Source organism: Bufo bufo, chromosome 2 (genome assembly GCF_905171765.1).
Source record: "Bufo bufo chromosome 2, aBufBuf1.1, whole genome shotgun sequence".
Lineage (NCBI taxonomy): Eukaryota > Metazoa > Chordata > Amphibia > Anura > Bufonidae > Bufo > Bufo bufo.
In genome coordinates, this window is record NC_053390.1 from 725,164,590 (window position 1) to 725,182,488 (window position 17,899).

General features: G+C 40.1%; 1 protein-coding gene across 1 annotated transcript in view; it reads left to right on the top strand.

The window, feature by feature from the left end:
• KDR (kinase insert domain receptor) overlaps positions 1-17,108 on the top strand; it is a 40,900-nt gene extending 23,792 nt beyond the window's left edge. Inside the window, exons 16-30 of the mRNA XM_040418854.1 lie at positions 3,315-3,421; positions 3,814-3,949; positions 4,087-4,191; positions 4,281-4,394; positions 4,723-4,811; positions 7,159-7,312; positions 9,098-9,192; positions 9,296-9,418; positions 9,512-9,623; positions 10,764-10,863; positions 10,965-11,070; positions 11,159-11,304; positions 13,087-13,180; positions 13,261-13,346; positions 14,399-17,108. Of these exons, the coding sequence (XP_040274788.1) occupies positions 3,315-3,421; positions 3,814-3,949; positions 4,087-4,191; positions 4,281-4,394; positions 4,723-4,811; positions 7,159-7,312; positions 9,098-9,192; positions 9,296-9,418; positions 9,512-9,623; positions 10,764-10,863; positions 10,965-11,070; positions 11,159-11,304; positions 13,087-13,180; positions 13,261-13,346; positions 14,399-14,612 (1,781 nt within the window). The 3' untranslated portion in view covers positions 14,613-17,108. The remainder of the gene's footprint in view (positions 1-3,314; positions 3,422-3,813; positions 3,950-4,086; positions 4,192-4,280; positions 4,395-4,722; positions 4,812-7,158; positions 7,313-9,097; positions 9,193-9,295; positions 9,419-9,511; positions 9,624-10,763; positions 10,864-10,964; positions 11,071-11,158; positions 11,305-13,086; positions 13,181-13,260; positions 13,347-14,398) is intronic.
• Positions 17,109-17,899: the final 791 nt, after the last annotated feature.

The window sequence follows — 17,899 nt, forward strand, 5'->3', positions numbered from 1 at the left end:
TGCGTTTGGTGCGGATCCGTCTTGTATCTGCACAGATGGATCCGCACCGATAATGCAAACGCTTGTATCCGTTCAGAACAGATCCATTTGCATTATCATGAACAAAGTCAAAACGGATCCTTCCTGACTTACATTGAAAGTCAATGGGGGATGGATCCGTTTTCAATTGCACCATATTGTGTCAGTGAAAACGGATCCGTCCCCATTGACTTACATTGTAAGTCAGGACAGATCACTTTTGGCTCTGCATCGTCAGGGGGACACCAAAATGCTGCAAGCAGCATGGAGGCGGAACGGAGCCAAACTGATGCATTCTGAACAGATCCTTATCCATTCAGAATGCATTGGGGCTGAACTGATCCGTTTTGGGCCGCTTGTGAGAGCCGTGAAACGGCTCTCACAAGTGGACCAAGAAACGCCAGTGTGAAAGTAGCCTAAGTCATGATGGACAGAGCCTGGAGGTTATTGAGGGCATTTCCTCCATGCATTTATCGTTTAAATCAATACTTAATTGTTGGGTTTTAGTGGTATGTGCCTTCACTTTCAATGAGAGTTTCTGGGACTGCCATAGTCGTAAGAATGCAAGGGCTGGAGTGCTGCCACATCCAACACTGTGCTAGGGGTTTTATAGATTGACATATGACACTATGTGTGGTCCGGTTTTCTTCATTCTTGTGTATGTATGTTGCTAGTACTGGATTTTTAATATTTTTGTATATTTGAACAATAAAATATGTATTTTATACATAACATTGCTGTGTTTTCTTGTTTTGGGGTGACTGTGCAAGGGAAGCTGCAGAGCAGGCTCAGTGTTAAAGCCCTTACTTCTTAGGATCCATGGGGGTCCATATGATGTCAATATTCCATTACTTTCTTTGATGGGAAAGCCCATGAAATGTTTTTTCCAGGAGGAATTAAAAAAACTGAGCCAGAAATTGGTAAAAGTGGCAAAGAAGCTTTCCTCCCCTTCATCAATTTTCTGTCGCTGTCATACCAGTGCTGCTCCTATCCCCTTTGCTCTGCATTTTCTGTCCTGGTTTGACATGCCATAAATGCTGGAAAAGACCAGCTCAGCCAACCACTGGTCTTAGTGGTGACCCTTCTTAGCCAGAAATTGCCTGAGTGGGACTTTCCTAGGGTTTTCCATGTGTCTAGCCTGGACAGGAAGTGCAGAGCAGCAGGGACCAGAGCAGCATCAGAATAACAGCAGCAGGCAATCGGTTGAGGTGAGTAAAGCATCTTTGTTTATTTACTTATTTTTTTATATTCCTCCTGTAAAACATCTTTAAGGAACATATGCTAGTAGAGGTGGGACGACAAATCCGTCAAATCCACGAATCCCTCGGATCTTGGTGGACTCGAATCCCGACCTCATTTACTAAATTCGAATCCGATGTCACTAACTACGTCACGTGCCGCCCACTTTATGAATGAAGCAGGCAGCATGGGCGTGTGACGTAGTGACTGACGCGCCGCCCGCCCATCCTCCCTCCCTCTCTGCTACGGAACTTAATGTTGTAATGTAAGTAATACAGATGGATTATTATATCTTAACAATACAGGTTAGATCATAAGATTATACTACAGCGAGCGGGGTGGGTGCATTTGAATACAGGGACTGCACCGGTCCCCGCTGTCATTCCTAATCCAGATGCCGGCCCCCAGCCCCTGTATTTAGGGTCATTGTGATGGGGGGGGGGGGGGGGGGTGGTGGATCTGTGGATGGCACATAGCATAAGATGCTATATATGTGTCATCCACAGATCCCCCATCACAATGCCATCCAGAGATCCCCCATAACAGTGCCATCTAGAGATCCCCCATAACAGTGCCATCCACAGATCCCCCCATAACAGTGCCATCCACAGATCCCCCCCATAACAGTGCCATCCACAGATCCCCCCCCATAACAGTGCCATCCACAGATCCCCCCCATAACAGTGCCATCCACAGATCCCCCCCATAACAGTGCCATCCACAGATCCCCCCCATAACAGTGCCATCCACAGATCCCCCCATAACAGTGCCATCCACAGATCCCCCCCATAACAGTGCCATCCACAGATCCCCCCCATAACAGTGCCATCCACAGATCCCCCCCATAAGTGTTTTGATCACTTTGTTTCTTACACTGTTCACACAAATCTTATGTACAGGATTCGAGATTCGATAGATTCGAGAACCTTTTCGGATTCGGATTTGAAAAAAATTGGATTCGTCCCACCTCTATATACTAGTTTATTTTTGAGGGGTCTAAGTAAAAGCAATGCTAGCTGGGTTCTATCTTTCCTAGATGGTTTCCTACCTCATTATATCTCCACATATACTGTATATAGAAGAAAAAGCATAGTAGCACTGTTATGTGACCAGTGCAAATCCTTCCGGACCGGTAGCTCTAGGTCCAAAAAAAAGAACGAAGAAGAGGCAGCACTACGGATAAGGCTACTTTCACACTAGCGTTCAGAGCGGGTCCGTCTGGGGTCTGCCCAGACGGATCCGCTCCTATAATGCAATCCGTTCAGAACGGATCCGTCTGCATTATAGCTTAGAAAAAGTTCTACGTGTGAAAGTAGTTCAGACGGATCCGTCCAGACTTTACATTGAAAGTCAATGGGGGACGGATCCGTTTTGAAGATTGAGCCATATTGTGTCAACTTCAAACGGATCCGTCCCCATTGACTTACATTGTAAGCAGCGTTCAGGTGTCCGCCTGATGAGCGGAGCGGAGGCTGAACGCTGCCAGACTGATGCATTCTGAGCGGATCCGCATCCACTCAGAATGCATTGGTAGCTGGACGGATGCGTTCGGGGCCGCTTGTGAGACTCTTCAAACGGAGCTCACAAGCGGAACCCCGACGCTAGTGTGAAAGTAGCCTAACATGAAAGGTGGTGGACCTACCTTTTTATTTTTTATTTTTATAACTGCAGTTAAGGAAACAAAAGTGGGTCTACCACCTTTCACATATACTGTATAGTTATAGAGATGTCTTCTCTTTATGTATTGGATAATTACAACAAAAAAAAAACCGCAAAGCATCACTGTGGAAAATTGATTGTTGATTTTGGGTGTTATACAATGACCTGGGAACTGTGTTTTGTCTCCCTGGGGCCCCTGGTAACCTTTTTACAGAAACAGCAGTAGATTTTTTTTCACCTACAGAATAAATGTCCTACTGAACCAACAAAGCAGCAGGCCTAATTTTTCTCTGTAATCCTACTTGCACGGGATTAATGGACTGTGTTTGATGACTTTACAGCTACCCTAAAACAGTGAGCTGACATGAACTGTCAAATTTTCAATTGTTTTCCTCCAGACTCAGAAGAGAAAACAAATCTGGAACTCATTATTCTGGTTGGCACCGGCGTGATTGCCCTGTTCTTTTGGATGCTTCTTGTAATCATCCTTCGGACCGTAAAGAGGGTAATGAATCAAGTTTCTCTACTGTCCCATTTGTATTTGCCCTGTATGACAAATGAAAACTGACGGGGGACCTTTTGTTTCTCTTTCTTCCCATTATACTAATGTCAACAGACACATTTTCCCTTTCAATACTATAAAACTCTTGCATGGTTTACTAAGTATGTATTAGTTTGATTTTAATTGCAATTGCCGTAAAGGAAAACATTCCAGGGCATTCTTTGCTTGCTATGGGCAAAGAAATTAATTATGATCCGTGTGAACAGTCTTTCAGACCAACGATCTGAGCTGTAGGGCACTGGTGGCCCTCTGGTCTTACATCGGAGAACACACTCTTATGCCTTTTATGAAAATGTCCTGAAGAGTTGACCATAAACATCATCATTTTTTTCCAGCCCAATGAAGAGGAACTCAAGGCTGGCTACCTGTCAATCATTATGGATCCTAGTGAAGTTCCCCTTGATGAGCAATGTGAAAGGCTCCTCTATGACGCAATGAAATGGGAGTTCCCAAGAGAACGGCTTAAACTAGGTACCTCCTGTCTTTATAAAGTTCCCATCCACAAAAAAAAACTTATCCACAATACACTAAACGTTCATCTTTCAACGTTTGCTGCTAGGATGCTCAAAATATTAAACCAAGTATGTTTTCCATCTTTGCCTACACAGGGAAACCTCTTGGTCGAGGAGCTTTTGGACAAGTCGTAGAAGCGGATGCCTTTGGAATTGATACAACCTCTACTTGCAAAACAGTTGCGGTGAAAATGTTGAAGGGTAAGCAGATACAGTAAGTAAGTCAATAGAAATATTAGACATCTACATTTTATTTAATTCTGTTTTGATCTGTTCTCTTTTTATCACAGAGGGGGCAACTGACAGTGAATACAGGGCGTTAATGTCAGAGCTAAAAATTCTTAGTCATATCGGTCATCACTTGAATGTCGTGAACTTGCTTGGAGCCTGCACCAAGCCAGGTGGTGAGTAATCCTCTTTCTCACGCTAGACATTAGGTTTATGGCTCCTGCGAGTCATGAGAAATCTTGTTGATTACATTTCTATAGATTCAGGCTTCTTATGAAGACACAACTAGCTACATTTTTGCAATCCTAGAAACCATAATTTTGGTCTCGTCTAGTAAAGTATGTGTCATTTCAATTTGTTTTGGATTATTATGGGTTCAGAGTGTTATTGTCACCATTTTATCTGACTCCCCACAGTATTGATATCTATGTAGGATTAAAAGAAATGTAGTAAATGAGAATTTTTATTTGATGTAGATATAATCTTTCAGTGTCTTTGTTCTAGGACCCTTGATGGTGATTGTTGAATTCTGCAGCTTTGGAAATCTATCAACGTATTTAAGAAGTAAAAGGAATGACTTTGTTCTGTACAAGGTATGTGTAAGTATGTGGCCCCCACCGTTGTATCATGGTGTGATCAGATCTGCTAATTACAAGTCCTGTTTACATTCTTGAGAGCCTTCCACACATTATGCTGCCTTGTTATACACTAAGTGCCTCTGTACATCCTTCCTGTCTCCCCTGTCTGTGCTGATATGTAAGAAAGGAATGGTTTTACGCAATACGTAGCAGTAAGGTATACAGACAATGTTACAAATCACAGTCAACACACCAATGCTCCTCTCTTTCCAGCATCTTAGTGTATGGTAGACATGCAGTGAATGTGTCCATCTTACTCAATGACTGCATGGCACATTGGATGCAGCGAATTGCAGTTTAACTCCAGACAATATGTACTATTTAGGAATGTGTATTTTGTAAGAAACAAATTTGTTACCTCAAAATATTTCCCATTATGTGGGAAGTTTATCCTCCCATCTGCACCAGAAAACTTGTGGCAAAAAGGTGCAAAGTGTGGCACATGCTGTAGCTGTTCCGAAATTTTGAGACTTTTTGAGTCTTTTAGGCAACACTCAAAGTAGCAGGTGGGGTGGGGCTGACCTAGGCAGCTTGTCACGACTTCTAATAATCTGTGCCAGGATCTGGCATGGGTTATGGTAGAAATCTACATGAGATTCCTTGCTGATGTAGATTTCCACTTAGGCGCACGGTTAAGAGTAAATATTAAGTGTCTCTTAATAATTATGGCACCTCTGATGCAAGCAGGGGAGAGATTAAGATCAGCATGGCAAACACTGGTTTTGATAAATCTCCCCCTATATCTCTGTCCAAGCACTTGACTGCTTGCTTCTCTGTTTTATTATGACTTTATATATTCATTTGTGCGTCTGTAAATTTTTAAACTTAATCAAATGTCACCTTGATCCCAAGGCCACTGGGGATAGGAAACACCTTTGTAAATATACTCTCTCCATGCTTGCAATCTTCTTTATTTTAAATATAAAATAGAATATCTTGAACAGTTGATGTTTCTTGGGTCGCACTTAGACCTCCTCGCTCTACATCTGTTCTTCCTGGAAAATGCTGCCAAATCTTATGTCCATCATACAGTATTCCATTGTGATGTTCTGATCCACACCCTTCCTGTAAACAAGGAATCTCACAAAAATAGGATTGTGAGTTTAAAAACTATGACGGCAGATCCAATGATAAGACACTTCTTGCACAAAAATATGGCACAAAGTATTATAATAAGTTAAACCTGTTTATGTAAACCATACAGATGATAGCAGTAGCCGTCTGTGTGTTAGGTTGTATTCTTGATAATATACATAGCTGACCACATGTCTATGGATATACAATGATCCCTCAAGATACAATGGCCTCAGGATACAATATTTTCAACATATGATGGTCTTTTCTGACCCATCGTAAGTTAAAACCAGACTAAACATACAATGTCTCAGACTCAGATCCAACCAATCAAGGTCACTTCTCTGGTAAAATAGTTGTATTAGTTGCTAGTTAGCAGCTATTCCTTACTGATATATGTAAGGACTTGTTTCATCTGTCTTAGTTATCTGCTTATTATCTTAAATCTTAATTTTCTCTTATCTTGGATGACATTTTGGGGCTTTGGAACCGATTACTCAAGTTACAATGGTTTCAACATACAATGGTCATCCTGGAACCAATTAATATTGTATCTTGAGGGACCACTGTATAGCATTCTATTACAGATCAGTGTGTATAATTAATATGTGTAATTAAAGGAGTCTGAACACCTTGGGGTGCAGTTTGTTTTATTATTGCTTTTTACTCATTTTAGGTTATAATTTTTTTCATTTGGCCTTTATAAAAAAAAAAATCTGCAGTTTTTTTTCAAAATAGTTAAGTTTTAGCCTAGCTACAGAGCGTCTTACTTTCACTTTTACACTGAGCCGTCACCTGAGGGCTATGTGTAGCTGTTAGCTCTGAACTCCTAACAGCTCATAAACATGTGTTTAAGCCATATTCTTATCAGTATGGTAAGTATTGAGCTATATAGAATGTTTATGAGCTGTCAAGAATTCAGAGATAATGACTTTACATGAGCTGTCAGCTGAGTTCCCTAATGGGACCCAGTGTAGACAGAGAATTTGCTACTCTGCAAATACACAGAAACTCAACACTGTACAAAGAAAGGTGCTAAACATTTATAATAAAGGCCAATTAAAAAAAAATATTTTTAGCTTAAAATGAGTACAATGCAATAAAAAATGCCCCCAAAGGTATCCATAACCTTTAATATGTTCATTTGAGTGTCTCTAATAAAGTAGGGTGACTTAGACTGTAACCTAATTCTAAATATTTATTAATCTATATAATATTTTCCTCGCAGACCAAATCTGTGCGGTACAGACAGGCCAAGCATCATTACATTGAAACTCCAAGGAATTTGAAGAAACGATTAGACAGCATTGCTAGTAGTCAGAGTTCAGCAAGTTCTGGATTTGCAGAAGAGAAGTCTCTTAGTGATGTTGAAGAAGAAGAAGGTAGGACATTGGTGTGGGTAATTTTAGTCCCATAATAATGATAACCATTAATAGTTTTGTTTTTACATTTGTAGCAAGTCGATATTGAATACAGTGGGATGCGAAAGTTTGGGCAACCTTGTTAATCGTCATGATTTTCCTGTATAAATCGTTGGTTGTTACGATAAAAAATGTCAGTTAAATATATCATATAGGAGACACACACAGTGATATATGAGAAGTGAAATGAAGTTTATTGGATTTACAGAAAGTGTGCTATACTTGTTTAAACAAAATTAGGCAGGTGCATAAATTTGGGCACCACAAAAAAGAAATGAAATCAATATTTAGTATTAGTATTTAGTATTTAGTATTAGTATTTTGCAGAAATTACAGCCTCTAAACGCTTCCTGTAGGTTCCAATGAGAGTCTGGATTCTGGTTGAAGGTATTTTGGACCATTCCTCTTTACAAAACATCTTTAGTTCATTCAGGTTTGATGGCTTCCGAGCATGGACAGCTCTCATTAAGTCACACCACAGATTTTCAATTATATTCAGGTCTGGGGACTGAGATGGCCATTCCAGAACGTTGTACTTGTTCCTCTGCATAAATGCCTTAGTGGATTCTGAGCAGTGTTTAGGGTCGTTGTCTTGTTGAAAGATCCAGCCCCCGGCGCAGCTTCAGCTTTGTCACTGATTCCTGGACATTGGTCTCCAGAATCTGCTGATACTGAGTGGAATCCATGCGTCCCTCAACTTTGACAAGATTCCCAGTCCCTGCTCTGGCCACTCAGCCCCACAGCATGATGGAACCACCACCATATTTTACTGTAGGTAGCAGGTGTTTTTCTTGGAATGCTGTGTTCTTTTTCCTCCATGCATAACGCCCCTTGTTATGGCCAAATAACTCAATTTTAGTTTCATCAGTCCATAGTACCTTATTCCAAAATGAAGCTGGCTTGTCCAAATGTGCTTTAGCCCACCTCAAGCGGCACTTTTTGTGCTGTGGTCGGAGAAAAGGCTTCCTCTGCATCACTCTCGCATACAGCATCTACTTGTGTAAAGTGCGCCGAATGGTTGAACGATGCACAGTGACTCCATCTGCAGCAAGATGATGTTGTAGGTCTTTGGTGCTGGTCTGTGGGTTGACTCTGACTGTTCTCACCATTCGTCGCTTCTGTCTATCCGAGATTTTTCTTGGTCTGCCACTTCGAGCCTTAACTTGAACTGAGCCTGTGGTCTTCCATTTCCTCAATATGTTCCTAACTGTGGAAACAGACAGCGGAAATCTCTGAGACAGCATTCTGTATCCTTCCCCTAAACCATGATGGTGAACAATCTTTGTCTTCAGGTCATTTGAGAGTTGTTTTGAGACCCCCATGTTGCTACTCTTCAGAGAAAATTAAAAGAGGAGGGAAACTTACAATTGACCCCCTTAAATACTCTTTCTCATAATTGGATTCACCTGTGTATGTAGGTCAGGGGCCACTGAGCTTACCAAGCCAATTTGAGTTCCAATAATTAGTTCTAAAGGTTTTGGAATCAATAAAATGACAACAGTGCCCAAATTTATGCACCTGCCTAATTTTGTTTAAACAATTATAGCACACTTTCTGTAAATCCAATAAACTTCATTTCACTTCTCATATATCACTGTGTGTGTCTCCTATATGATATATTTAACTGACATTTTTTATCGTAACAACCAACGATTTATACAGGAAAATCATGACGATTAACAAGGTTGCCCAAACTTTCGCATCCCACTGTACATATCTAACATGATTAAATATTTCCATGTATAGTTGAAGACATGTGTAAGAGTCAGCTTTCTATGGAAGACCTCATCTCCTACAGCTTCCAGGTAGCACGAGGCATGGAATACATGTCTTCACGGAAGGTATGCTTGATTTACATCTAACTGGAAGACTATTGATCTGTATAATAAAACTGGACAGGTGCAAAATGGCAAAAAATCTAAAGTAATGCTCTTTTATCTCCAGTGCATCCACCGGGACCTGGCAGCTCGTAATATCCTTCTGGCTGACAACAATGTGGTGAAGATCTGTGACTTTGGTTTGGCGCGTGATTTGTATAAAGACCCAGATTATATCCGGAAAGGAGATGTAAGCAAAAGAAAGTCCCAGGTTCATCATGAGTTAAATGTATTTTGTTAATTTTCAGACTTTAACAATTATCCATATCTTTTCCTCCTCAAGGCTCGGCTTCCTCTTAAATGGATGGCACCAGAGACTATCTTTGATAGAGTATACACGACACAGAGTGATGTGTGGTCATTTGGAGTCCTGCTCTGGGAAATCTTTTCATTAGGTGAGTCACTTTTATACATTTCCTTTTCCATGTGGATTAGTTGCAAAATGTTTAATCATTTCCAGGGACACCGAACCAATGTACAGCATTTAAGCTTTAGTATTTCATAGGACACATCTTTATAACATGGCACTGTTCCTGGAAGTTAGGACATGAGGTACTTATGGTAGGAAATCCCTTCTAAAGCCATACACATTAGTGTTTTGTTTGCTGAAACCTTTGAGAACTAATGTGTGTGGGGAGCTCCCAACTCTTCCCTGACAGATGATGTTGGGGAAGACGAGGATTAGGCAAAATGAATATTTTTCCTTGATACTTTTGTTCTCCTGGGAGACAAGCTGCCTCCAGAAATGTGTGACTGTGGCTTTCTCTGCTCTCCCCATAGAATACACATATGTGTTGGCCAAGCCAAATGTGTATGTGTATAAGGAATCCGTGATGGAGTTAGGGGAGATAGCTGTTGGCCGAACAACTGTTTGGCCGACGGATATTGAATGTGTATTGGCATCTTTAATTCTACTTTCACACTCGCGTTTTGGCTTTCCGTTTGCGAGATCCATTCAAGGCTCTCCGAAGCGGTCCAAAACGGATCAGTTTGCATCAGTTCAGTCTCCATTCCGCTTTGGAGACAGACACCAAAACGCTGCTTGCGTCTGATGAAACTGAGCCAAACGGATCTGTCCTGGCACACAATGTAAGTCAATGAGGGCGTATCCGTTTTCACTGACACAATCTGGCACAATAGAAAACGGATCCATCCTCCATTGACTTTCAATGATGTTCAATTGACTTTCCATTGGCTTTGTTAAAGATAATACAAACTGATCCGTTCAGAACGGATGCAGACTGCCGTATTATCTAAACGGATCCGGATTCTTCCAAAAAGGTAGTCAATTATGTTGGGTAATGGTCTGAATATATGTGCATATGGTATAACTGGTCATCATCAGTTGATTCAAACTAAAGATTGATCGGCTACATGGTGGTTGATATTTGTTTAAATTGATTAGGTCAGATACCACATTCTCGTTCTTCTACTTGTTTCAAATGCTAGAAATAGCTATTTTTTCAGAGAGTAAGCAAAATCTAGACAAAATAGTACATTGTACTTTACCCTCTTGATGGAATTGTTTATTACAGGAGGGTCTCCATATCCTGGAGTACAGATTGATGAAGACTTTTGCAGACGGTTAAAAGATGGAACGAGAATGAGGGCTCCGGATTATGCAACAGTGGAAATGTAAGTTACCAGCATAGCATCTGGAAAGTATGATGTTGAAGAGAATTATTGAACAATAATACTGTGTGTCCCTGTTTAATGACATGGGTTTGCCATATCAGATACCAGACAATGCTTGATTGCTGGCTTGGAGATCCCCTGCAACGACCCACATTTTCTGAACTAGTGGAACATCTAGGAAATGTCCTACAAGCTAATGTCCAAATGGTTAGTAATATCTGCATAAAATAGTATAAGACTAAGGATGTCATAAAAAACAAAGCATTGATAAAAGTTTTTTTGCTCCTTTTTCTAGGATGGAAAAGATTACATTCCACTTACTGTGACTCTGAATGTTGAAGAAGATTCTGAACTTTCTATGCCGACCTCACCTGTTTCCTGTATGGAAGGAGAGGAAATATGTGATTCAAAATTCCATTATGATAACGCAGCTGGAATACGGTACTGACCTATTTATAGGCATTATGGTCTACAACCACCGCACGTATCTCTGCACAGTGCCTTTTCATAGTAAATTTGAGATGACAGCTTGATTATCATGTAAATTTTCGCTGCAACATTGTGGATTTGGATGGGCAATTAGTTACACACATAGGAGGTCATTTATCAAATCGGTTATATTAGGTTTTTGGTCTAAAAATGTTACATGACATGCCAATTGCAAAAAATTGTATTTATTTTTTGCAACATTTCTCTTACACCAGGCAGCCCTCTGGGGTATTTTTTAGGACTATAACACAATGCAGTTGCAACAAATACAAGTCCAACCACACAATGCAAAACCAGACTTCAAAATGACATAAAAACAATCTCAAATGTAAATGACCCCCATAGTATGGCTAGTTAGGCTTCAAATATGGTGCTTTCAGAAAAAAGCATCCAGGCAATGTTATATATGTCCATGTTATATATTTTATATGTAAATTTGATTTGTGCAGCACCAATGATCCCAATGTTTACAGCAAACTCCATTGTGAGCCTAAGGAGTAGCTTTTGGCATATATCTGACTGGTATATGTTGCCATACATTTTTTATGGTATTAAAAGGCATAGTCGACTTTGATTTTTAAGGCAGAGGCATCCTGCCAAAAGAAAATGTATAATGCATATTATGCATTTATTTTAGAATGGTTGTCTATCAGCAATGTATGCCAATGTATGGCATACAGTTGCATATGTTGGAACTATAGGTTTAATGTGTGTGTCTTTTGTGCCAAACCACAGGTAAAACATGATGTTAACAAAGTCTAAAGCTGGCCATATATATTAGAGTCCTCCATAGTCATGCATGTTTGGACAAGCATGCATGTGGCCCCCAACTGGCTGATCCATATCTTTCGAGTCAAGAGGTCCCTCTGTACTCTAGATAGTTACCATTACACTGAAATCAGTGGGTTTGGATGACATATATCTAATGTATAAGTCCATCTTAAAGGGGGTTTCCGGGATTTTAACATTGATGACCAGGATAGGTCATCAGTATCAGATTGCCAAGGGTCCGACAACCAGAACCCCCGCCGATCAACTGGTTGAAGAGAAGGATGCGCAGCGTGAAAGTGCAGCCCTCCCTTCATTGTTTACCTGCTCGCCGTCGACATCGCAGTGGTGAGCAGTGTAATTACAAGCCATCTGATTCACTTCAATGGGATGGCTTGTTCCTATTCAAGTCTATACTACAGAGCCGCCCCATAGAAGTGAATGGGAGGCTTGTAATTACATCTGCTCATCACTGCAATGTCGACGCTGAGCAGGTAAACAATGAAGGGAAGGCTGCGCTTGCATGGGACAACTTGTAATTACATCTGCTTACCACTGTAATGTCGATTGCGAGCAGGTAAACAATGAAGGAAAGGCTGTGCTTGCACGGAGCGTGGCCTTCTCTCCAACCAGCTAATTGGCTGAAGTCTCGGGTGTCGGATCGGATATTGATGACCTATCCTGAGGTCATTAATATTAGAATCCCGGAAATCCCCTTTAAGTCTTATCATAAAATATAAGGAACTGACAGAGTTTCTGCTTCCCAGTATGTAAAGCATGGACATGTTTAAGTAGGAAATAGTAACGTTTAAGTAGGAAATAGTAACGTTTAAGTAAGAAGTCATCATGAATTTATGAACACACATTTTCACATATTGGCTAAACAAAAAAAATACTAAAATAATATGACAATGTGAGATATGTAAAATGTCTTCAGTTTCCTTAACTTGCATTCTTTGTCCTCAGGCATGTCCAAAACACGAGGAGAAATAGCCGGCCTGTTAGTGTCAAGACATTTGAGGATATTCCTATAGAGGTCACAGTGAACGTGCCCATGGAGGTAGGAGAAAAATGTCTCTCTTTTTCTGCAATTCTTTGCTTATCAGTAGCAAAGTATTCAAACTCTTGTTCGTATTGTAGGACAACCAAACAGATAGCGGGATGATTCTTGCATCAGAAGAGCTAAAAACACTGGAGAATACACAAACTGAAGCGCTGTTATTTAGGTAAGCGATTTCCAAACACCTCTTTTGTTCGGATATCAAAAATATCATACACACATTTATTTTACGCTGCTGTATTCCGCAGCGCTTTACAGACATTAGCATCAAGTTGTCCTCAATGGAGCTCCTTGTCTAGGTTCCCTATTAGTATGTCTTTGGAGTGTGGGAGGAAACCGGAGTACCCGGAGGAAACCCCCCAATAAACACGGGGAGAACATACAAACTCCATGCAGATGTTGTCCTTGGTTAGGTTCAAACCCAGGACCACAGCGCTACAAGGCACCAGTCTAACCACTGAGCCACTGTGCTGCTCAGCCTGTACTTTGCAGGCTATCGCTGAAATACCATATACCTTTGTGATATCTGCCTAGCTTTAGCATCATGTTTTGCATGAATGGTATAATATCACATTCTATAAAATGCAAAGTTCTAATCATTCACATACTACATATAAATGACCTGCCGCTAATCATCCAGGCAGTACCATTATGGTGAATAGTAAACGGAAGACGTATCTGCAGTAGCTCCATGTGGGTAATGCACATGTTCTTAATCTCCTTTGCACAATATCTCTAGATTATGCGCTTGGGCAATGTGGAGAAGAAGCTGAGGTCCACCTCACTTCATTGCACATGGCTGGCTCTTTATTCAAGTTCTTGTGATGCTCTTATCTTACATAGGGTATTTGCAAGTGTTAAAATGTATCTCAAGAGTGACTTCCACCATAAGGTTATACAATGTGATCACATCGGCTGGTCTACTAAAAGGCCAGACACCTCTTCTGCATTGGAGCTTTGACGGATAGGCTCCTAGTGTTGTTTGGTTTTATTGGCAACAAGTCTGGAAGCCATGTCTATCACCATCACATTTAAAATGCTGGCAGGAGATGCAGCTAAGGAACAAATCTGGTGGCAGATTTAATAGTGAAACTAATTTTTGAATAAAAGTGACTTTTACTAAAACAAAGATGTCTCTCAATGACTGTTGACTCATTGTTCATTATTCTGCTCTTTGTTGTAGTTATTTTACCAGTGTTTCTTTTGTTCTCATTTCAGCTGTTTAAAATCCAGTAAAAGCAAAGATTCAGTCACATCAGGATCTTCCGACCAAACAAGTGATTACCAGTCTGGTTACCACTCAGATGAAACTGAAATTATCAATGATACCAATGAGAAAACTCAGCTTCTCAAAAAGGAGAGTTCATCTGAGATATGCCATGTGGAAAAAAATTCACACCAAGCTGTCCTCCAGTTGACCACAGAAGTTTAGGAACTCAGAACTTTCATTTACTTGCCACAATGCACTAGCACAGGAGAATCTGTGGAATTCTGTTCGGCAGGAGAAGACTATTTCTAGACAACATCATCATTCCACAGACCAGGAAGATGCCTGGATATGTTAGAAATGTTTCTATTTTTCATGTATGAGATGGACTGTTGAATAAACAGCGTGTGGACTTTCGGGAGCAAATGTTTCTTATCTGGACACTGAGTGTCTGACAGTGGGTTTGCCTGAAAACTGGAAGGGCCATCATTGTGCTTTTCTTTGTTCCAACAATGAAATGATTGAGGTAGACCTACAGCCTGGTCTGTTGGCCACATTATGGAAGTAAGCTGTCTCACACACACAGTGGTGATGTATATATAATTATATATAGTATTAGTATTGTGCACTGTTCTACTTATTTTTTAAGTACCTGACTGTGGACAAATGAATGTGCCATCTAGTTATCAGCAAGATGATCTTCCAGAACTTCCTTTGAAGGTCCAAGAACAGGAGTCAGCTCTTATACACTGGGTACATGTTTCTCTGTATGTTTCACATTGATCAGCAGAGGAAATGGTACAGGAAATTTCATTATATTCAAATTATATGCTAATGGTAACCTTTTTGGAGGTGCCAGGGATTGGAATAGAAGGGGGTTCCTGCAGATAGCAGGTCATTCATATCTTATTAAACGTTATAGGATTACAAAATGTGCTCTTTACAGTTTTATGAAGCTAGCCGTGTCTGCTCTATAGGTATCCATGTATGTCCTCAATAAGGGAGGAGATCATATGAAGACAAGTGCAGGATATTCTGCTTTGTTCCTGACAACCATTGACTGTAAATGGTCACTGCTTTAAGTTGTCCACAATATTTTTCAGTGAGATTGCTGGACAGAATGTCTCTTATATCTGATCCCTAAAAATCACACTATAATATCAGATATCTCTAGAATAATCCGCATATGTATTTGTCACTATTATCAGTAAAGCTAACCTTTACTTTTAATTTAATGGTTCTATGAGATTTGTTGGATGGAAAGTGGATTTGCAAGTTCCTTGGTCCCCTGCAAAATATTGTGGTCCTCATTAAAGCTGAGAGAAAAAGTGTCCTTGTCTGCACTAAATTTCATATCTTTAGCCTATTGAGTATAGTTTATATTCTGTGACTTCATTCTGTGATTTCAAATCAACAAAATATCAGTGTTTGACTTATTTATAAGAAATGTAATATATTATATTTATAAATATGTTTTATATGTATATACCATGAGAAATGGAAAATCTTTTTAGTAGTATTAAAGAGTTAACGTTTTTTAATAGCATTCTCTCTTTTGTTTTACTCTATGCGATTTCCTGAACGGTTACAGACATAAAATACAAGCATAAAAAAAACAGTTGCTAGTTATATTGGCAGATATATATGTGATCAAAATTACGATTATCTGAAAGAACAAAAATAGTAGGAATCTCAAAATAATAGGTTTTAAATCCATATGAAATATCATGGCCTTTTTCAGAGCCTTACATTTGCATTGATATTTGTGGATGTTAGATATTTTATGTTTGTGAATGCTCTAAAGGGTTAATCCGCCTCAGAACATCAATTAACTGTTTATATATAAATATAGTCTATATTAACATTGAAATAAGTTAGTAAACACATTGCATTACTTATCATTGACTGATCCTGAGTTACCGTCCAGTTCTTCAGGTTGCTACTGGAAACAGTCGACAAGCTTGTTGTCAAGCACGCCTTTAGCTTAGTTTAGCACCTTTAATGCAGGAGGATTGAGAGATTTCTCAAATTGCTATACAATGGTACAGTAAAGACTACGCTCATTGCACCACAGGCCTAATTTGCATATTAGGAAAAAGTATCATAACTGGTAACAGAGCCTCGGCTCAACAAAGGAAAAACGGTGTTTTATTCAGGTGAACCACAGCTATGTGTCTATGCACACAGCTGGATAAGGAGGTCGCTGGTGACAGATTCCCTTTTGAAGCCTGCACATTTGTAAATTGTGGACTATGATACATGCTATAAATCAGGATACGCACAAGATACAATGTATTTATATAGTTATTTGGTTTGTAGAGTATTCTTTCCAACTAAACTGTAAAATGGTGCTTCTAGGTGGAGAATAACCTTCAAGCTTTATGAAATGAAAGCTGGTCATAAATGCCCTGAATGTATTTGATCATTTCACAGTAGATGCCACATCAGTATTCCATTCAGATAAGCTACTTTGTCAATGGTTAGCTAATTTAAATAAAGCTGATCATTCTAATGCTGAACCATTTTATATGTGTTATTGTTAATTAGGGTGAATTTAATAAAATATTTAGGTTTCTGGAGCAATATGTCATCATTTCAGGAAATATTCTCATGTCACAACTTGGCATTCCTGTATGTTGTAATGCAGAAGTGTAATTTCTCTTGTTTATCAGGGTTGGCAATGTAATTGTTTCCTTAACCTAATGTGAACTTGGAGCCACAAAGCCACACAAAAAGAATTAAAAATGCTCCTTATCTCGTTGACTTTTCTGCTTTCCAGTGTAATCTTATTTAGTTAAAGATTACCGTATTTTTCGCTTTATAAGACGCACCTGATGATAAGACGCACCTAGGTTTTTGAGGAGGAAAATAAGAAAAAAAAATTTGAACCAAAAGGTGTGCTTTTGGTGGGTTTTGAACTATTGGTGGTCTGTGGGTGACACTATTATAGGGGATCTGTGGGTGACACTGTTATGGAGGGGATCTGTAGATGACACACTTATGGGAGATCTGTGGATGACACTGTTATGGGGGATCTGTGGATGACACTGTTAAGGGGGATCTGTGGATGACACACTTATGGGGGATCTGTGGATGACACACTTATGGGGGGATCTGTGGATGACACACTTATGGGGGGATCTGTGGATGGCACACTTATGGGGGGATCTGTGGATGACACACTTATGGGGGTATCTGTGGATGACACACTTATGGGGGGATCTGTGGATGACACACTTATGGGGGGATCTGTGGATGACACACTTATGGGGGATCTGTGGATGACACACTTATGGGGGGATCTGTGGATGACACACTTATGGGGGGATCTGTGGATGACACACTTATGGGGGGATCTGTGGATGACACTGTTATGGGGGATCTGTGGATGACACTGTTAAGGGGGCTCTGTGGATGACACTTATGGGGGGATCTGTGGATGACACACTTATGGGGGATCTGTGGATGACACACTTATGGGGGGATCTGTGGATGACACACTTATGGGGGGA